This window comes from Palaemon carinicauda, chromosome 11 (assembly GCF_036898095.1).
Source record: "Palaemon carinicauda isolate YSFRI2023 chromosome 11, ASM3689809v2, whole genome shotgun sequence".
Lineage (NCBI taxonomy): Eukaryota > Metazoa > Arthropoda > Malacostraca > Decapoda > Palaemonidae > Palaemon > Palaemon carinicauda.
This window is the reverse complement of record NC_090735.1, coordinates 103953003-103975826: the sequence shown is the minus strand read 5'-3', so window position 1 is coordinate 103975826 and position 22824 is coordinate 103953003. Positions and strand designations below refer to the sequence as shown.

General features: G+C 38.3%; 1 protein-coding gene across 8 annotated transcripts in view; it reads left to right on the top strand.

The window, feature by feature from the left end:
- Positions 1 to 22824, top strand: part of LOC137650111 (protein transport protein Sec16A-like) — a 248621-nt gene that overhangs the window by 129373 nt on the left and 96424 nt on the right. For 5 of the 8 annotated variants that reach the window (XM_068383238.1, XM_068383235.1, XM_068383230.1 and 2 more), the window contains exons 6-16: positions 1 to 110; positions 2064 to 2132; positions 3398 to 3499; positions 6040 to 6303; positions 6519 to 7077; positions 7373 to 7615; positions 9424 to 9578; positions 9874 to 10423; positions 12404 to 12584; positions 12787 to 12825; positions 13623 to 13858. The exon at positions 1 to 110 is cut by the window's left edge and continues 107 nt beyond it. In XM_068383238.1, coding sequence (XP_068239339.1) covers positions 1 to 110; positions 2064 to 2132; positions 3398 to 3499; positions 6040 to 6303; positions 6519 to 7077; positions 7373 to 7615; positions 9424 to 9578; positions 9874 to 10423; positions 12404 to 12584; positions 12787 to 12825; positions 13623 to 13858 — 2508 coding nt within the window. The remainder of the gene's footprint in view (positions 111 to 2063; positions 2133 to 3397; positions 3500 to 6039; positions 6304 to 6518; positions 7078 to 7372; positions 7616 to 9423; positions 9579 to 9873; positions 10424 to 12403; positions 12585 to 12786; positions 12826 to 13622; positions 13859 to 22824) is intronic. The other 3 variants (XM_068383234.1, XM_068383233.1, XM_068383237.1) reach the window with 3 other exon arrangements.

The following is a 22824-nucleotide window of genomic DNA, read 5'->3' as shown; positions in this document are numbered from 1 at the left end:
AAGCAGTATGGACATGCATATCAATCCCATGAGTCTTTTTATGATGATAGGACCAGTATACATTCAGGCCGATCCTCTGTCAACGATGAGCTCAAGAAGTCTATTAGCAGGTGAGTCTTGGAAGTTCAACATGGGTTTGGCCTTTGAATTGCAAGAGTGGATTGAGCTTTCCTGAGTGTTATTTTGTGAGGCTTAAAAAACTAAACTGGAATAAAACAATTTATTACAATGGAGTACTTTGCCTTTGAAGTAGCATTTGCATCTTCACCAATAAATTACTTTGAAATTCAGACAAGGTGATCGTAATTGCATGTAGGTAAATTTTCAACATTTGTCATGATTATTTATAAAAGTATTTGTGTATCTATATATACTGTACACATTAAGAGGTTTTTTATTTATAAAAGTATTTATTGTGTATCTATATATACTATACACAGTAAGAGGTTTCCATTCTTTATTTAGAATGTCTCTTCTTCAATGTCAAAAGTGTAATAAAATTGTTTTTGAAGTTTTACAGCTTACAATTTTTAAAGTATTAAAACAGCTACAGAATTGTTTAGTAGTGTGTAAGAGTCGTGTTTATTAACCGAAAATTTCTTGTGAATTTTGTCAACATATATTGAGTGTAGGATTATTATTGGTATAGGAAATATCAATGTGTATTTTTAGGGTATTTTGAGTTATTGAATTGATTGATATTTTGTAATATCTACATCTCAGAATATATTAGATTTTATTTTATGGCACGGATCCCTTATTTATTTATTTATTTATTTATTTATTTATTTTATTTTTTTTTTTTTTAACGACCCTGAATTTTGATCTCTTCACATATTACGTATTGATACTTTACTGTACAGCACAGTATATAATCTCCCTGCACCATCTATCTTAGTTGAATATTACCCCACCCTATGTTGGTAACAGAAGTCTGCATGAAAGTGAAGTTCATAGGTAGTGTGACTAGTGTTGTTTTAGTTATTGTAGGTTCCTTACAACTTAGGTTATTGAGCTGACCACTATCCATGAAGTTCGAAGATTTAGAAGAAATGTTTTTGGTTCTGACTTATTATCCAGGAAGTCTAGAAATGGGAGGAATAAGGACATGCTGGTATGAGATCCACTTTGTTACTCTCAATATCACAGTTGTGTTTTTCCCTCCCCTTTTGAAATATAGCAATCCACCTTTTTTCTCGTAACATTGTTACAATGTTCTAAGTTGTCGCATATTCTTGTTTGGTACCTTGCAAGCCAATTCATTTGCACGAGCATTTTACATCCATCCCCTATTATTTTGGAAACTTCTACTTACCATAGCTAAATTTTCAATGTGTTAGTAGCAGTCTCTAGAGAAATGTGGCAAATGTAACTATGAAATTCCAGGTCACAGTATTATTAATACACTTCATGGTCAGTAAACTAACATTTGGAATTAGGTCAGTCTAAAACAATATGTTTATACTAATGTAATTAGTTTTGAGATTCAAGATTTATATGTAACCATAAATTTGTTCATTGTTAGTGTTCTAAATACATCTTTGTAAGAGCAGCGTTTGTAAATCATTTGATGTTAGAATCTTAGATGTATAATGATGTTTAGAGTGTAGATGTTAGTCATCAATGATATATGCGACTAAGATTTCTTGACCGTTATGCAGTGCAATCAATTAGACCTCTTCTACTATGTGTTGGGAATTTTTTTTTTTCTTTTTTTGCTGTACTTGTTTATTAGTTTTGATAAGGAATTATATATCTGCTAGGTTATTGAATATCATGAAGTACAGTAGTGATGTTAAGTTATTAAAGCTGTGTGCCAACTATATGATAAAGGATTCCCTTAGGTAATCAAGTAAGGTGGAAGAGAGCTAATTGATAGAAATTATAGACAGTATATTTTTTACCATGTTTAGTACAGTACTCACAGTCATGAAGTACAAAAATATTCTCATGACAATCCTAGTGACTTGCTGCATTTGTAGAGTGGCTTGCTAATCACAAAATGTATGTTGTCAATGCATTTTGTTATGGCTGTGATCTCACGGTACATTGTTTGCAAACAGTCCACGTGCGGCATACGATCCCTATGGCTACTATTACGGCCATGCTCCTCAGCCCCCCCATAGCTCCAGGTAAAGAATATGTTTACTAGCATGTCGACCTTAAAGATTCTGACCCTTAACTGCTCAGTAAATAGCGGAGTTTTGTAATCCTGAAACTTAACTATGTTTGTGTAATAATCTCTCTTGCTTTTCTGGCTCTTTTTTTTTTATTAGGTAGATTTTGTGGTTGGGAAAAACTGCCTTTTATTATACAGCTCTAATTTATTTTGGTTAACTTCTTTTATAGTATGATTTAGTTTTTTCATATACTGTACATGCAATACTACAATACATGCAATGTCAAAATAATGTAATGTTTTTGTATTTGTATGAGATTATTCTAGAATTATTGTATGCTATTTGGTGTTGGAGCAGATTTCTGAAGTTCTAAATTAGTGGTCCTGAAATTGATGTACAGTATTAACTTAGCTAGTGGATGATACACTATATACTGTAGCCTTTTTTACAAGAAGTAATATTAAAGTTTTATTTTTTTCTTATAATTGTGTAGATTTTGATTCTATGATGGTTGGTCTAGTTTTCCAAGTTTTGTCCTGTGTTTGCTCTACCTAACCGTAATCTCTGCTAATGTCCGTAACAATGAAGTCATATACCATATTTTGATAATAGCACCAATAGAATTTAGAGTATCGATTTATCAAGAATTTGTAGATTTGTTAACATATCACCCTATGTACATTCTTAACTACAGTATTAATTTTAAAGGTTGAAATATTTTTTTTGTTTATTAATGCCATTCCCCTAACTCATTCTTAGCTCTTCTGTTTATTTTTATTTTGGTATTACCTGTATTAATATGGTGTGGTTGTGTTGTTAAAGATTTTAAATTTTTAAAAGTATAGTCAGGTAGCTTATTGATTGCTGAGAACATTGTTGAAGTAGTAGTATTTTCAAACTGAAATCCTTCAAGTAATTGTGAAATATTTCTTTAAGTGGTAGTAGGTAAATTATCCATTGCAAATGAGAGTATTATGTCATATGTCAAGTGAAAGCTCATTTATTACTTTTATTTTATTATGGTATACTTTTTGTGTATCAGTGTTTCTACAGTATTTTACACAAGATATATGTTATGTAAATATTCACACAAAGTATGAGACCATTTTAGTCATCCTTAAACGCAATTTCTAGAATATAGTTCACATCAGGTTTTATTTTGCCTATATTACTGCATGATTAAAATGCTTTGCTTGCATGTCATTGACAGATTTTTTTTTTTGTTCTTTTTTTTTTTTATTTTCGTGTTTTGTGATTTTGTGATGTTTGATGTGCAGCCAGTTTATGCAAGACTTCCATGGCCGATCATCTGTGGGGCCATACGAGCCCTCTGCTATATATCCAGATGGCTCATATTCCCAACTAAAATCTTACGCCAGGTGGGTCATCAATGCCCTCGGTTAATGAGTTTGCTGCTGTACTAATCGCTGTATGCTGTTATAACAATAGAAATAGATAATTTCAAATAAAATTTCATATGTAAAACACAGTCTTTTTTCTTATTATATTTTAAGTAGGGAAATATTGAAATTTGCATGGTATGTTATTTTAGAATAATATATATCAAGCTGGGAATAAGGGTAGTATTGTACTGGAAATATACTACATAAGAATTGTTTGTGTTCTTGAATATGAATTCTCCATAAGATTGATGTACTCTACAGTATTTGTATGCATAGTATTATTAACAAGCCAGCAAAATCAGTTTAGTTATCACCCTCTTCTTTTTTTTTTTTTTTTTTTTTTTTTTTTGCAATTTGAAGCACTTTAATCAATGTCATAGAAATTTTTAAAGGTTTCATGAAGGGATGTAAGGGCTAAAGCAGTGGGTGGAATTTATGTATTTAGCATGGTAGTTTTGTAGTCGAGCTATGTCACAAAATATTTTTGAGAGATAGTTGTACCAGTTACATACATGCATTATGCATAAATATTACTTCTGAGGTTGTAGCTTAAGATCAGTAAGATTTTCTGGCAAAGCTTTTATACCTAACAAAGCATATTCATTACAAATTTCCATGTTCATTTCATTGCTACTATTAATTACCACTCTACTGTAGACAAATCTTTTGATGTACTGTGAATTGTTACTTTTGGCTAATAATTAAGTACTGTAAGTAGCTTAATGCAAAGCATGTATAACTAATACAGCAAGCAAATCTCAGCAAATCTTTAAAGTATTGGTGTGTGTATTTGATTTCCTCTAACTTTCCCTAACTTCTCCAGTGCAAGCTTGCACTTAGTGGCTGTAAGTACTGATCACACTTTATCAGGTATGGGTAGTTGTTTTGAATTAATTTGTATTAATGTTTTTGTATCTTTTAGTAGTGATGTATTTCTCTTATAGATGAGACTGTTCCATTGGTTGGTGTTAATACTGGTGTAATTTTTTTGTTTTACAGGTAGTGTAACGATTTTTTCGTATCTCCCGATTCACCCCCAAGCTAAAAGGCTCAGAATGATCATCTCAGTATTTGAGTTATGAATTGTTTTAGTCGACTTTTGACTATTTAGCTTTGTCAAGTTTCAAGTTGTTTTTTTAATTTTTTTTCCATTTGTTATGGAACAAACACTGAGGTACAGTAGACATTCGGCTTTTGTAGGTATTGTAGTGCTTTACGGCTTTATGCATTGGGCTCTCATTATCGATATGCGATTGTCTTATTTTATATATCATGGCAATAACTTACTTAATGACCTAGTATATTCTGCTGTTCTGTTTGTAATGTTTGATAAATGTCAAGGTTTTATAATGTCTGTATTATATTGTTAAAAATCTTTGTGCATATTTAGATACGCTTTTTAAGTCTCTCGAATGAGTAACAAAGGTAAGAAATAAGAATAATTAAACAGCTACAAGCAATAATTCTTTTAATATGATGTGCGTATTTTAGAGAAGAAAAGACTAAAAGTACGAAATAATGATTGTAGAAGAAAAACAAGGATAGGAAAATTATACCATTTAAGCAAATGCAATAACCATCAACCTATTTAAAGGGAAGACTATGCTTAAGTTTGGTGGGATCCATGTAGTGTTTATGGACAGCCTAGGGATATGCAGTGCTTTTGTTTTAACCTATATTATGTAAATAATAAAAGGTATATGATAGTAATTTGAGATCAAGCTAAACTTTTTCTTTAATCAAAATTAAGAGAGAAAAACCAAAAGAAGGCAGAGTAAAATTGAAATTGGGAAATAAAAGATAGTAGTTATTGTATAACAAAAGGTAAATTATTATAAAATTTATAGTTTCAACCAGTTGGTTTATTCAAATAGAAACACTGGATTTGAATATAATTATCAAAGAGATTAAATGTAGTTGCACCATACGAGATCCTTGTCACAGAAAGTTTGTCATTCAGAAATCATACCCTCTGAAATGTTTGGCGGGTGGTTATGCATATTTTGAGTTTTGATAAAGATTTACTTTTCTGAAAGATAGCTAAATATATTCTAGCTTATGATTAGGTTCATATTTGATCCAGGTAATAGCGATTGTTGTTGATTTGGTTTTGATTTTCTTGTCATCTTATTCTGATATCTTATAAAATGAAACGTATTGCTTAAAACAGACCCTTTGCATAAGCTTAAAGCCTATAACTAAATTTCTAATATTTATGCAATGTTTATTTTTCCTCAGTCGTTGATACCTGCAATTTTTTTCCATTATTAAAATAATTAGCGTGCATTTATTATGTACAGTATAGTATGTATTTCTAAGTCTTTGGAATTTCATTCTTAGCCTTTAGGAGCATTGTTTACTGTTGAATGGTTGCAGTGGTTTACTAAGCATTGTTTTATCTAATTGTGGACTGCTTGGCTTGACAGTAGGTAATTTCCAATTTTAGAAATGGTATTATTGGTCCTTATTGAAGTGGTTTCATTATTCTTAAGAGGCACTCGCCTGCTTATTTTCAGTGGTGAACTTAGTGGGGTTCCATCCGTTGGTGGGGACTCTGCTACTGAAGCACCTCAGCGGCTTACACCTGTACAGCATGGTCTACCGCACATCAATGCCCAGTTCACTCCAGGTGGCCAGCTTCTTCTTGTACTCCCAAAAGACCCAAGAGATGGTGATAAGGCTATTGTTCAGCTACGAGATGTACAAAAGATGCTTAGCATTGATCCAACTTTGAATAGATGCATTTGGCAATTGAAGAGTTATCCTGGACCATTAACACTGTAGGTGTACTTATTTTTTCCCAAGTAATTGTTGTTGTTTTGATATACTGTATTTGCTTAAGAATTAAACCGTAAATTCATGAAATGAGCTTAGATGGCATTTGAATCAATTATTCTCTTAACAATATTGGTAATTTCATAATAAATTATTTAAAAGTCTTCATAGGTGGTTCTGTTTTTTATATCCTTATTATTATTATTTTTTTTTTTTTCAGTGCTGACACACACAAGGATGTGGTTATAAGATATTGTGAGCAACAAGCAGCTGCGGCAGCAAAAAATCGTGCTCTTCCAGATGGTGAATCTGTCACTTTGATTTGGGAGTATTTAGCTCTGTTAGTGAAGCAAAATGGTAAACTTTATGGCTCGGATGTTGCTGGACTATTGCTCAAGGGTCAAGATAAATCATCTCAACCTCAGCACAGTGCCTCTAATTCATCACCTGAAGATGATGCAGAAGTTTCATCATCAGATGGAAGCCCTCAAGATGAGGGGATTGATATGCAGTTACAGTCACCACCACTACCACCTCCACGTGATGAGCAAGCACTCCTCAAGAAGTTTACAGAGTACCTCTGTCTTGGTAGAAAGAAAGAAGCTGTTGATTATGCAATGCGTGAAGGTCTGTGGGGTCATGCGTTAGCCTTGTCTTACAAAATGGACAGTACCACTCACACGCGTGTATTAGCAGCATTTTCAAATTCTATCCCCCGCAATGATGTTTTGCTAACTTTATTCCAGCAATTATCAGGAAAGCGCCCAGAAGTAGCGAAGGTAGAGTTATCTATCGTCTGCCTTTTTTTCTTAATGCAAAAGCTTCAGAGATACATGAATTACCAGAGATGATTGAATAATCTCTTTTTTATGATGTTTTGAATAATTACAATGTATTTTGAATGAAATATTATAGGTTAATGCAGACCATTAAGTTGAGGTTTTTAACTAATCATGCTGGAAACGGTAAGTTTGCTCTTCTGCACATAATAAAGTTTTCTCCCCTGTATTAGTGAATGATTTTATTTTGTATGAGAATTCCATTTGCTCATTTGAAACATTGTGTATCCAACAGAATTATACACCACAACAATGGGGAAATTGGCGCCAACATTTAGCCATGATGATATCAAATCCAACTGGGCAGAGTCAACGAGACAAAGCTTCTGTTGTGGCTTTGGGAGAAACTCTGGCCTCCCGTGGACAGCTTCATGCAGCACATTTTTGTTATCTTGTTGCTGAAGCAGAGTGGGGAAGCTTCTCAAATAAAGAATCAAAATTGGTACTTATAGGATCCTCTCATCACCTACCTTTCCAGGTAATATTCACTAAGTATCTACCAACCTTTATTAACTATCTTTTGGTATCGAAATGACCTTTTAAGATGAAAGGCTTTGTTTATAGTTGCATAGGATGTTGTAAAGAATTCAGATATTCAATCATTTTTCAAGAGTATTTTGAACTATTGTCTTACAATTTTTTATCAATTTAGAAGTTGGAAATCATTAGAATTTGGAAAGTGCAATTTACTAAATTCATTTGTAGTGTCAGTAATTGAATGGTGTATATATTTGATATTTTGGGAGTGAAACATGTTTTCCTTTTCATTATGTTGATTAGTGGCTTTACAAGTTTTGGGTAATTTTGGTTTGCTAAGAGAGAAATTGCAATACATATAGAGAAGAGAAATACCGTATTTCCCATATCATGACACGCATTTTATCCCAAAATCACCCTGTGTCTTAACACAAAGAAAAAGTTGTATATGGGCATTTGACAACCCTCAAACATCCAGGTAATGACATACAAGCACTCGCACTCAACAGACGTAAAATATAAACCTACAATTATCATTCATATATAATAAATAGGTTCATTTTTATAATGCACTTTATTTAATGAAGTACAGTAGCATGTTATTTGATTGTTTTGGTAATCGGCTGATGATGACTCGCCAATTCCCTTCTACAAGCAAATGTGTAGACGACGCTATGACATCTTAGTTGTTTATACAGTATTTATCTACTGTATTTTCTCATATTTTGTTGATATTTTGTGATAAGCATTATTTTAATAATGACTTTGTTGCCCGAATTCAGAAATGATACAGACACACAGTTGCTGAATACGACCTTGAAAAAAACGTCTCGCTGTTAGTTGAATACAATGTTACCAAGTTAGCAGAAAAGAAAAGTAACTAGACCTAGAGTCGCACATTCATTAGCAAAAGTATTACACCTAGAGGAATTTCAAACTACAGTACTTTGATCAATGATTAGTTTTGGGTGAAAATGTTCAGGGTATGAGGAATTTGAGAAATATTACTTCTTTTCCAAAATTTGATTAAGAACATTTGGCAACACTCCTTTCATGTACACAACACTTGAAACACCAAACACTAAATATGTAGTTGTGGTGGTGTCGTATATGAATGTATCATGAAATTGGGATAACCGGCATGCAGCTAATTAATATTAATGTTTCATAATACACCCAAAATATGAAAATTTATGGTGTCAGTCGCTGACTAGGAATTGCTGCTAAGATAGCTTTTAAAATCCTAATTTTTTCCCCAAAAACTGCTCTGCTAATTGAAGAGTCCGTCTTACTACTTTTAACATCTTATGACACAGGAAATACAGTATTTTAAATGGGTTTAGCAAATCAAAAAAATATCAAGTGGCTATAGAATCTCAGTTTGACCCATAACACTTAATTTGTTAATAGCAGAAGTTTGATTGCCCCTATTAAACCATTGCCAAGTGATAAATTTCTCAGGAAATGATGTACGTACTGACAATATTTGTATTAGAAAGCCATTGTGTATGAATTTAGTTTCAGAAAATGAAATTTTTTTTTGGCAAATTATTTATACTTGCATGTAATTTACCTCTAAACTTTAGAATTGCCGTATTTTTTATATTCAGTTTTTTTTTTTTTTTTTATAGCTTCCTTTGAAACTATCCCCTTCAATTATTCCATTTTCTATCTTGCCTTGTTGGGATATATTATCTAGGTTGGTTTTCCTGGGCTTCCCAAATAACTTGAATTTATTTGAAAATGTTATAATTTCCAAATAATTTAAATTTATTTGAAAATGTTATCATTTACCTTTCCTCCCCTCAGGCATTTGCCACCAATGAAGCCATCCAATGTACTGAAATATATGAATTTGCTCGTTCCCTTGATGCAAGCAACCCGGTGTTAGAGAAGTTCCAGTCTTATAAACTTATATATGCACTCAGACTAGCAGAATATGGGTTCCCATCAGAAGCCCTCAGGTGAGTTATTTAGCATCTTGTTATACTGTAGATTTTCAAATGAAATACTAATATATTCTAAACCAGAGTAATTAGAAGTTTACATGCTTTAGAATGAAAATAAATATAGGTAATGTTCAAGGAGTTTCCATTGTGATATTTAGAGAATTCCTTTCTTTTGAGGTAGTCTAAACCTATTGAGTCTAAGAATGGGCGGAATGATCAACTTAGCATTTCATGTTGATAACACTAAAGAGGTAATATAAAGCAGTTGATATTGATAGCTGGTAATTAAATGGATTATTAATTCTTTCAGGTATTGTGAAGTTATAAGTCAAATAGTAAGCAAAGATCCACATACATACCAAGGTGATTTCCTTGCTCAGGTCTATGAACTCAGCCTACGTCTAAAGTATCATGACCTGCATTACCAGATGTATGAGGGAGAGGTGGCTGAAATTCCTGATCCTCAGTGGGTCACAAACTTGGCTTCCTTGGTAACATTAGTCAGACTGAAGGAAAAAGAAGAAAACCCACCACAGTCGTCTCCTGAGTACCAGTCCAACACCCAAAATTATGTTTATCAGGGTGCAAGCACAACTCCTGATTTGTATTCACAGAATATCAAAACTGCCGATTCCTATTCACTTCAGTATGGTGTGGTTGACAGTCCTCATCATCAAGGTCAGGCCACACCTGATCTAAATAAGGGCCCTCCTGTATCAGCAGAGGCTGTGGATGGTGGTTACCATCAGCAGCTTATTCCTACATATCCAGTAGCATCTGGGAGTAGTAACGAAGGGTTGTCAACACAAGTCGTGGAGAGTGAAAGTGGACAAAGTATGGAAGGTAGTTCCCATGCTCAGGTATGTAAAGCTATTATATTAATAATTTGCATGCTCCCTTAAGGTTAATGAATATGTTGTATAAGTATTACAATTAATTGTTAACAAGGTTTCACAATATGTCATAGAATAGTATATCCTAGGCATGAAGTTATATGACAATAATGGGTTACAAATGTGCAGTAATAGAATTACTGTATCTAAATACTGTAATTCTTATTTTTTTATATTTTAGTCTGGAATAATACATATCCTAGTGTGTTATTGTATGCAAAATATTTTGAATTTAAACCAAATTTATGGATGTTATACACCCGTTTTGCAATGGTCCCAGAAAGTCATGAAGAAAGTGCTTGCTTACACGAGTCAAAATATTTTCTTTTAAGTGAAAGTCTACTGTAATGATTTTAGATGTTTCTCATGAAATAGGAGAGAGGTAAAACCAAGAATGATGTTCAGAACTTTCCATCAATATTAATATAAAGTACACATGAATTAGGATTAATAGAAAATTAAAGCTTGCATAGTATATACAGTAATCTATGATGATAATTGTAAGTAAATGCACACAAATGTGAATGCACTAGAAGAAATATCACAGGAGATTGGGCTCAGGATCAATAGAAGAAAGACAAATGATGAGAACAGAATATGCAACGGAAGATGAAATATCATTTGAAGGTGAAAGGATTAATGATGTAGATTCATTTGAATATTTGGGAACTATGATCTCTAATACAGGATCTTTAGAATTGGATTTTAATGAAAGATTGACAAAAGCAAATCGGGCAATAGCAAGGTTAGGTAAAATTTGGAAATCAAATCACCTGAAATTACATATATAATGCAAGCTATATAACAATTTAGTTAGGTCAGTGTTACTGTATGGACTTTAGTCACGGTATGACGATGAAACAATACCCAACAGATTTTGTAGATTTGAGAACAAAGCCCTCAGAAGAATATTGGGAGTGAAATGGCATGAAAGGATTAGAAATGAAACTATAAGAGATTACTCGAGTGCCATGTGTGAATGAGATCATAGTGAAGGGTAGATGTAGGTGGCTTGGTCATGCTCTTCGCACCCCCAAGAGAGTTTATTTTCCCAAATATTTAATTGGACCCCACAAGGCACTAGAAGAGTTGGAAGACTCAGACCTACATAGCTGAGGACTAGAAGCATGAAGTAGAAGATGATGAATAGATAAGTATTGATGTAAAAGCTCAAGATAGAGACAACTGGTGAAATCTAGCAGAGGCCCTTTGCATTAATAGTCTAGAAGGAAATAATGATGATTTGAAACCTTTTTCTAAATTCAAAAGTAAAAAGCATACTGTAAGTCCCTAAAATAAGAACAAAGATGCATTTCAAGAATGGGTTCTCTAAGTTGAAAGGTTTAAAAGTCTAACAATATTAACCAGAGTAATGCAGCTCATCTCCCCTCCCCTTTTGGCTTCTGTCAGCTGGCCTTGCTACTGCAAGTGAGCTTCCCCTATGTATGTATTAAGAATTCCTAAGCTATTTGTATGCAATAAAAGGCTTTTAAAAGAGTCCATGGATTCATGTTTTATTTTGCACTTACAGTATTTCGTTTTTCTTTTCTTTTGGCTTTTATAAATTTGAATAGAATTTTTTCATGCAAACCCATTAGTGCCTTGTCCCTTTGATGTACAATGACTTTTGAAGATGTATGGGAGTATGATTTCTGAAGTGACACTTTGATGGATGTGTGAATAAGTTTTCTCTGATTTGTACAAGTTAGGGAAACTTGGATTTTGTGATGAAGAAGTCGGGCAACAGCAAACCTTGCAGACTACAAGGTAAAATGTTAACAAGTAGTTTATAGAAATGACAATTATTTTAACCTTCACAGTAATCACCAAAATTGATGTAATGTATTTCCAGTATCCCATAGCTTCAATAGAATTTGAGTAGTGCAAAGAATTTTATCACCAGTTTTGAATGACTATCATTGTCCTAATTTTCTTTTTCTTTCTTAGGTGGGTTCTTCACCCCAACCTGAAAGTGTGCCTATGGTAATGCAACCGCAGCAGAATCAGTATGGTGGATATGGTACTAATTATTGGCCTGGCTATACACAGCCAGATGCTGCCAACTCTTCCCAGTATATCTCTCCAGAATCTGCAGATGCATCACACTCCAGCCTTCCAGCATCTCCTGGTTAGTATAATATTGCTTAACTGAGAATTGCTTAGTACTGTATAAGAATACTAACTATAATAATGTTGAGATATTTGAGGAGGGAGCTTGATCATAATTTTGGGTTTGGTAGTAATGTTTAAAAAATTAACCAATATTTAGTTGGATTTTTCATGTTTGAACAATTTTGTAGGATTAATGGAATTTTTTATTCTTGCTACAGTTCCCAGTATATCCATTAATTCATATACTGTGGATTCAGGTAATGATCTTTGTGTTTTAAATCCCTTTCATGTACTTTTCATAGAGTGAAGTAGATACATTAAATTATTTTGATTTTCATTTTCCATTAGTGTTATTGGTAGTTATACAGATTTGTTACTCTTGTAATTTGTGTTAATGCCATATTAGGAATATAAATATTTGACAATCGTGCAATAATTTAGAGCCTTTGAAGCAGTCATTACTTTATTTCAAAAGATGGAAATGTTTTGGGAATTCAAGTATCTTTACACTGGGAAGCTGTAACTTCAAGTAAGCTATTATTTAGACAACTTCAGAGTTTTGTATAATTCTTTTATTAGCTTTGCAATGTATTTTTTTTTTCTAATGGTGTAGTGTTGCGTACATTAGAAATGGTCTCTTCCGAATTAACATGTCTGAAAGATCTAACCTGTAACTACTCAATGAATATGTCAGTGGTGGTGGTGGTATTCATATTGTTGAGATGGAAAGTGTAAAAAAAGTATTGAAGTTCTAAATGTGGAAAAAAAACTTATTAGTAAAGTATTTCAGTCGTTTGTTTCATAGTCAATCCGTATAGATAGGTTGTTGGGTATCGGTCACTAATAACTGAAATATTTTTTGAAATGTTTAAGGCAATTTGATGAAATTATTTTTTTCTTTTATAAGAATTGTATTTTTAAACTACTGTACTTTTATACAAATGATATGCCTTTTATATAAAGATTCACACATTTTCTCTTTGTGTATTATAAGTATTATTTTCAGTTTTTTTAAATGTAGTAATGTCTTTCAACTTTTCATTTTGGTTTTTAGAAGTATCTAATGAGCAACGGTCAAACAGTGCTACATCCATGACACAGCCCCATAGTCTAGGCAGCTATCCCCCTTATCAGCAACCATATCAACCATGGGATCAACAGCAGCAAACTCTAGGAAGTAGCAGTGGTACGGACCAGCCGCAGTCTTTATCTCCAGAGCCACCACATAACTCAAATTCTCAGCGTTCAGCAGAAGAAGAAGCATACTGGGCAGAAATGACAGGGAAGAAGGTAAGAAAAAGTGTTGTCTTTTATTCTTTATGTTGCAAGTTTTTGTTTTGGTCAAAGGGATATGATGGATAAAACAAATTGTATGTATCCCACATTTTACTCATTTAATGTTGGGATACGTACTGCAGAAAATACCTCTCATGAAAGTCTTTGGGCTTTGTCAAAGGACAGTGTACTTAACCAGTAAAGTAATGGCATTAAATAATCAACAGATTAGTTGCCCAAAATTTTTATTTAAAATGGTGTGTTCATTTTTATGGTTTTTACTTTTTTAATGTTTGAGGTTAATTCTTTACAACATTAGAAATTAAGTATATAAAAAGGTATATGACACTGTATTCTAATGCTGTATGGAATGATTAACATTTTACAAAGATTGAAAAGCTATGCATGGAAAAAATAGGACAGAACTTGAAGAATATCTCTTCATTGCTATAGAAATGTATCTTGAAATTAGGTTAGCAGAAATAGGAAGTGGTCCAACTTAATTTGTGTGATTGTATAAAGATGAATTTTTAAATGCATCATTAACATTTAGACAACATATAGGAATTATTAATTTTCAAATGCATCATTAAAATTTAGACAAAATAGAGGAAGTGCTGTACTGTACTACATACCTAAACAATACACCACCTGGATCCACAGGTCCACAGCAGGGAGTTTCACTTTTAGGATTAGTCTCTAGGTTAATGCATAAACAGTACATTAGTAGTTTAATTTCAGTTTTATTCCTTTACCATTTCGGTACTGAAATTTGTGTGGTTTTCTTATTAGTGTTTTCTAAAACAGGTTTAATGACCACAAGCCAGTTTCCCATTACATTTGCTAGGTAATGCTAATTTGCCTGACTAACCATGCATTCATAATTTTTTTTATCATGTACTATTCATTCTATTTATCCCTTTGGTTTAGCTTATTTTCAGTTCTACCTATAGATATCCTAGAAGTTGAATCTTACTTGAATTTGGTTGCTGTAATGGCCTTGCTTACTTATTCTAAGCTTAACAATTACCTTTGTTTTTGTGTACTACTGCTCATAGAAATATCCCTAAACTTGTTTTTCAATATGCAGTACAGGGAGGGCACTGTGGCATTGTTTTTATAGCAGATTGAAGTAGACATGTCTATGTCTTTGGCATATTAGAATCCTTCACCAAAGTGTCTTGACCTGTGAGCAATTGTTATAGGCAGGGCTGGAACATGTCTCATCAGATGTTATATTGGACAGTGAAGTGTCCACTTTGATCTTCCCTGTGCTGCCGCCTCTTTAGCTGCTTTTTTTTTTTTAAAGGTTATTTTGTTCCATCACTAATAGAAACCCTTTTGCTCTTCATTAGGGAATATACTTTTAGCGAAGCTGAAAGACTAGCCATAAGACTCTTGGCGAGGTATAGCTACCTTCCGCTACTTAGAGGGGGCTGTAAGGGGTAGTATTGGGCATCCCGCTCACGTACACATCTGTGTTCTATCGTCACTTTTGCCTTTGGCTCGAAGTAGTGAGGACTTTCCATTCTCTCTGCCCCGTAAATAAACTGGCCTTATGACTTTTCTCATTCTGGATTCGTCCTCCATGCAGTCTCTCTATGTATGTAGGACTCCTGGTGTCAGGTGTAACCTTCCTCCCAGAGTGGGAGATTGGTAGGCTGCGAAGAGGAGCCTAGAGTATTCTTCTCATTTTGGGTTTTCCTTGAAGGTGAAGAAACCCCGACTTCCTTTGCCATCGGCAATCTCTCCTCTTTGACTGCTCGCTCATTTTCCTCAGGAGGACAGTCGAGTAAGAATGATGCCCACTCTCAAGGTATGCACTGATAGAGCGCTCGACCCCTGTATAACTCGCAGGTGCAGACATTGTTGCTTACCTTAGGAAGAGGTGGCTTTCGGGTTTCCCTGTTAAGGAATGGTTCATCAAGATTCTACAGCATCGGGGTTTTTTTCCTTGCTCCTCCTAATGCTGGAGTTGGAGGGTGACCTAGTAGCTGCTTGAATGAAAGAATTTTCAAGAGTCTGCAGTTTAGGATTATTATCCTTGTTATCCTTTCCAAGAAACTGGAGGTAATGCACCAACAGTTCCTCATGCCCTTAGCAGCAGCCCTTGCTGGGGTCTCCCTTGTTCCTCCTAATACTGAAGTAGGAAGGTGACCTAGTAACTACTTCAACCAAATCAGTTTTAACGTCAAAGGCAACTCTCGATGCCTACCTTCAACTTGGGCTCGGCTCGTTAACGGGAAGCAGAGAACATTGCCCGGAGGGACCCCTTCAGCTGGTGGACAACTTCCCCTTCCTAGGGAAAGTGAACCTCTACCAAGTGTTGGGCAACTTTTACTAATGAGGGAGAGTTACCCTCAACCTGCCACTATTCCAGTAATCTTTCCGCTCGCAGGGAGAATCGCTGACAGCAACAATAGGGGTTGGACGCCTTTCCTGCCTGCAAGAGAGACTGCCTTCCCTCCGTATCCTGAGGGTACATAAAGACCACTTTTGGTCGCTGTCTCCCATCGACAAGTCTCGTAGGCCTTAATTCTTAAGGGTTATTGCTAACAACGAGCCTTTGGACACAACGAACTCTTAGAACTTCATGAGGTCATATCCTTCGGGATCTGTACCTCATGGGTGATAATCTCTTACAAGGTAGAAACCTCTTTTAGACTATATCTCTTTGGGGTTATTACCTACATCGTACCTCTCTCTTTGAAGCATACAATGAAAAAACTTCTGTTCTTTGATGAGCCTAATGTGCTAGCACTTAACACTTCTCCCAGTTTGGTTAGGGGGCGAAGAGCATAGAGTGCTACCATCTACAAGCTTCCCTATTCACACACCCTCTTTGGGAATTTAATGCTTACACAGCTATGCACTAGAACAGTTGAGGGAGTTCATCACCCAACAACAGCTACTGCTAAACCCCCTCTCACCACAAGATACAGTAGAGATAGTTCAATACTCCTTCATACCTATGCCCAACTCTCGCCAACTGTAGGAGGCGGCGCAGTACACTTGCCATCCTACAAACTTATACCTCACTCAGTACTTGTTGTATAGCACACAAGTAAAGAGAACAGCATCACTCTGTGATACATCTTATGACTTTGTCTTCTCACCTTGAGTAAGCTGTAATTATGCGAGCTTTAGTTCGCGATACAGCTATACAAAAGAGATTTATCATGCACAGACATTTAAGTTACCTTCATATACGGAAGCGCTAGGTTCCACATAAACGCAGCTGTTCTTGTCAGTGCTACTACTACTACTGTAGTACTGTGTCCTGGACATTGGCAATCAATCACCTCCTCTTCTCACTGCCTGTAACCATTTAGATCACTTTTGGTATATAGTTACCGTACAAGTTGAAACCTTCCTAATTAATGGTAAATGGATGACATGAGGTACGTAGGTTGTGCTTGCGCGCTCGCCCATATGCCTCTAGATGAAACTTTGCAAGATGTAATCTGCAGGAACATGGAGACATTCTCTCTTGGTCTTGCCTCAGTCTCTTTAATGGACAAGTAGCAGATGGTTGAGGCCATAGATAACCTGGGATTAGTTTGGGGTGGATGTGTAAGAATGACTGGCTCTTCCTTTTATCTTTCCCTCTCTTGGTGAACAGCACCCATGGATCCCCTGCAAGCTGGCTGCACCTATCTGTATGTAATAACCATTTCCCGTGTGTAACCTGGTATAAAAATATTTGTTATATCCCGCGAGGTAGGTATCGGATAATGTTTGTTTGATGCTAAAGATTTCTACATATCTCTGAGAAATCTTAACTAGATAGTCACATTGCTTGTATCACAAGCTTACATGTTGGTGAAGCTCCTATCCACATGTTGCACAAAGTTGTAGCGAGGTGTCAGGGTTTTTTCACAGTTATGTGCCAAGCCTGTACGAGGAAAACTCTGGGTTAAAGGCCAAGCCCTTTGGTTCATACTTCCACCCTCCTAATGGGTGAGTCATCCCTATAAATAGCATAGAGTTTGTATTAGTGTTGGAGCAAATGACAAATTTGAAAGCAATTTGTATTTTTCCTAACAATACAGACCTGTAGCTATTTATATAAATTGTTCTGCTATCACATGTCCCCCTACAAAGTCCTGCCTGCAATCTAAAGTGGTTTAGATACACTGGTGTGTAAGGGAAAGGGGGTAGTTGGCAACTCACACTACCCCCTGCTAACTAGTGGGTTTGGTAGTGCCACCTCGCCTAAAAGTCTTTATTGCTAGTCTTCCAGCTTCGCCAAAAGATAATCCCTATAAAGAGCTTCAGTTTTACATCGTTAGGAAAAATAGATATTACTAGAAAAATTTTTCATTCACCCAATTTTCTTCAGAGGATTTTGCTGATTCAGGAGACTAGAGGTACATACAGAATTAAGGGATATTTGTTCACCAGTCTGCATGCACTGGTGATAATCAATGTTAGTTCATTGATTCCGCATTCTCGAAAAATTTATTGTGTTAATGTGGTGTGTGGTCTCCAAAGACTTTTATGTTGAAAGGCTAAAACAGGTAATCTAAAGTGACATAAATATCAAAGAATTATTGTCTTTAATGCTCTATTAAAGCCGACCTTTTCCAGCATTAGAGATGGTGAGTTGAGTTTAAGTGCTTGAACTTACTCTCTCTTTCAAATTCTATTTCCTCCCTTGATACTTATTAAGACCTGGGATTACTACCTATATAGACGTGCTTTGCATGTTGATACGCTAGATGTAGAGCAGGGGAGACAATATTTCTTTATTTGTTGCATTATATTCCCTGTTCTAGCCTTTTACAAACAAGCCTCTTAAAACCACACAGCACCACCTCAAAAATAGATTTTCTCACACCCTGCCTTCTTAGACCAATCCTGAAGTCTTCTTCCTGAATCCAGACAGTGTGACTATAGTTATGCTGAGAGAAGTTTGTATTGTTTAGCCACATGCTTGATCAACCACATGGATACTGTTACATATATTTTAAATGGTGTGACTTTCCTAGTATTCTCATCAATTACAAAGGAGGATTCAAACGTGGGCAAGAGCAAATAGCTTCAGTTTAGGCTCAACAAGGACCTCAGGAGAAGCATGGCCATTCAGGCATCAATGCTTCAGGATGCTGCAGTAGAGGTGTTCGGAGCAAAAACTCTGTCACAGAACCATGGGATTACTAAAAGCTTATGATACCATGAAGGTACTTGTCATGAAAAATGTATACATATAACAATGATTTTCTAAATTGTTTACCAAGTTTTGTACAAAACTTCCTTTATGATGGAAATTTACAAATTTTTGGCAGTAAGTGCACTTTGTGGCTCTGTAGTTGCTTTAGCAAAAGAACTAATATTTAAGTAGATAATTTATTGTATGGTACCCAATCTAAGTCATTAGCAAAGAATAATTAGCCTTGACATTTCTGAAGTTGATAATGGGACTTTTGTGTGTTTGCTTACAATCTTAGATTGAAAAGACTAAATGTGTTATTTGTTCCAACACCGAGTACTTACCTCGAACTACTTTCTTAGGAGAGTCTGGGATCTCCTTAATCACCGACCAAGAATTCTGCGTAGTTGCCCCTCTCTCCGCTGCCTCTCAGGGGCGCTCCGGTGTGTAAGGATACTCGCCCAGGTGCGACCTGGGTCACACGTGGGGTCGTGCTTGTTAACCAGTAAGCTTCTGGTCGCGGCGTTGATTACATCTTTCCGCTCTCTCTAGCTTATCCCGGCCATTCACCTTGTGTTCCCACGTGTTCCTTTGTGTTCTCCTCTCTTGTCCCACGTGTACCCGTGTGTTCCTTTCCCTTGTGTCTCACGTGTTCCCGTTGTGTTCCTCACCTTTCCCTTGTGTTCTTGTGTCGTTTGTGTTCGCTTTTGCCATGGACCCTCAGCGTCGCTGTCCCGGGCCCCAAGCTGGTAAGTCTTGTGGGGCATGGCTCTCGTCGCCCGAGGTCGACCCGCACACCCTATGCTCCTCGTGTCGGGGGAAGAGGTGTTCCCCGGAGTCCAAGTGCCCGGAGTGCGAGTCTTGGCCGGAGCTCCAATGGGCTCTTTTCGCTAAGAAAAAGAAGGCTTGTAAGAGGTTCTCCTTTGCCTTCCCCTACCCAGAGGGGACTAGGCAAGTCCGTTTCGGGGAAGCGGCCCATTGCCGTTCCCCATGAGTCTGATGTGGTGGATTCTGTGTTAAAGGGGTCTGTGCAGACAAGTGAGGGGTCTGCTAATGTGGCGGGAGTGTGTGCTTTGGATGAAGGCCTGGTGCCCGCAGGACCCGTTGTAATTGTGGATCAGGTGTGGGGGGTGCCCGTATCAGCGCCCATCCTCACGCTCGTAAAGTGCTTTTCAGGTGCAGCGGCTTCCGGGGGTGGCCGGGAAAAGGTAAGCGGCCCACGTGCTCCTCAGACCCCGACTCCATCGTTTGGAGGGCTTCAAGGACACCCTTCAGGTCCCCCTTGAGGTTGGATGAGGACATTGAAGGTTGGTTCGACGATCGCCCCATCATCCGTTCACCCCCGGCGCCATCTGCCACGCTCCCGCCGGACATCATGGAGCCAGTGACCCCGAGTTCCAGACCCAGGACCCCCAGGAGACTCGTGGTAGAGTCGGAAGATTCAGCCTCCTCTTGCTCCGATGACGATTTCTCCTACAACTCCTATTCGTCGAATGGTTACAGCGATTGAGACTCTAGGAGGAGGAGATCGAGCCCACGCGACAGTCCGCCCAGGAAGAGGGCGAGGTCCTCGAGTAGAGACTACCGTAGGAGGTCATCGCAGAAGAAGAGGTATGTCACGGTGGTACGACATCGTAGGGAATCCAGCAGGTCGGTTGCCGCTCCAGTGCTTGGCTCGGCGGCTGCTGGAGCCACTCCCGTTGCCCTGTACAGTGTCTCTTCGGCTCCGCCCGCTCGCCGGGTGTAGCTGTTGGCACAGTCGTTGCTGCCCCGGCCTAGTAAGTCGGCGCCTTCACCAGTGTGTGGAGAAATCCCGCGGGTTCGGCACAGCAATGTTACTCCAGGCTCTTTGGTTACAGCGGTCCCGGCCAAGTTTCGGGATTCGCCGCCGCCATGACCATCATCCAGCCCCATCCGGGTGAGCCCGGGAGGGGGTAGACCCATGACGGCTACCTCCGCCCCGACGGCTCTACCCGTGACGGAGGCGCCCGCTCCATCATCCTACTAGGAGGAACGGGATGCCTCCGTGCCCACGGATCCTTCCGCGTTCGAGGAGCCTTCCGACGCAGAGGTATGGGTAGTGGACGAAGTCTCGTCCCTACCGTAAGGTGCTTGCTCTCATCCGACGGCACCATAGGTTGGACGAACCTCAACCAACGACTGCGCGAACTTGGCTCTCAGGTCTGGGCATGATGGTGGAGGATCCTGTGCAGAAGAAGCCTTTCTTGACCCTGCCTTTAGCCCCCGATGTTGCCATGGGAATGGAGCACATTGACCTTTACGTGTCAGGTCCGGAGAATTCCTTGATCACAGGGCTCAAGCAAACTCCTACCGGGTCTCAAGACCCAGAGAAAGTTCTATGTGCTGGACGGTCACCATTCAGGGCCCCGCACGGTAGAAGAAGTGGCCGTTACCCTGAACCAAGGCAACTCGGACAAACGTAGCCTTAGCGCGCCGGTTGTCTTCTCTCCAGCGGAGGCCGCCATGATGGAGGTCACCGCTCAGGACATGGTGAACGTGACCTTTTGGCTGAATTGGTGGGCCTGTACACTGGCGGACTTTCAGATCTCAAACGACCTCTGTGCCATACAATCAGGCCCTTCTGAAGGAATTGATCCACTCGGGGGATAAGGCCATGAAGTTTCTGACACACCAGTCCCTTACCCAGACAGCCAATTGGGTTCTGAGGAGAAGGGACACTATCCTAAACAGACTATCCTGCAGGCTCCCCAAGCGATAGGCAAAGTTCCTCAGAAACTCTCCCATTTGGGCCAAGACGGTGTTCCCTCTCCAGACAGACGATAGCAGAGACGATGGAGAGAGTCAGCAAGTTGATGTGGCCAGTCGAGCCCAAGCAGCAGTTGCCAAGGCGGCCCGTTGTAAGGAGACCTCCGGCGGACGGGGCCTACCCGCCTCCGCCCCCAGCTAGGCAAGAAGCATCCACCTCTTCATGGCACCAGCCTCCTCGACCCTCCAGGGGGAGTGGTGCTCAACCCCAAACCTCCTATAGACCTAAGTTCTCCGGGTCAAGGAGAAGCCGGTCAAACCGCCTTCCTAGAAGGAGATAGGGAGAGAGGCCCCCTACACCTTCCCACGCCCCTGGTGGGGGGATGCCTCAAACCGTTTTGGCAAGCATGGCGGGACAACGGGGTGGACCCATGGACGGTTACTGTTCTCAGGGAGCGATACAGGATTCCCCTCCTGTCAGAGCTGCCCCCGCTGATCCTCGATCACCGAGGGATATGGGTTGCATCAATGTCCCCCAAAACCTTCTTCAACCAGGAGTCCTTCACACCCTTCAACGCATCATGGCCGTCCAAAAGATCGTCTAAGTCTTCTGCTTGAAGAACTCGAAGTAATCTTCGCCTTCCTCCCGAACAGGAACATAATTGCAAATGTACTGATGCAAGCTGGCAGTACCTAGGCCTAATCTTTGTTGTAAGTGTTCCTTCAAGTGTTGCCATGACCTGGGCTCCATAAATTCAATGTCCCTTTTTACCCTCCTACTGGCCTTTCCTCTAATTCTCTGCTTCGCGAACACAATTCTCTTTCGTTCCGACCAGGATCGTTCCTTCGTCGCTGCTTCCACGGATGCGAGGAACGCTTCGATCGATATTTTCGCCCTTGTCGAGGTACTACATCTTCAAAGAAGGGGACATACTCTGACAGTGGCGGGAAACCACCAGTGTCGCTGTTGCTTTCATCTCCTTTGTCGCGGGGTCCGAACCCCTCATCCAGTGAAGGGCTATTTTGGTAAGCCCCCTGCTGTGGTCTTCTCTCTGCTCCCCTCGACGTTCCACTACGTCCAGGTTCTCTTCGTGCTTGTGCT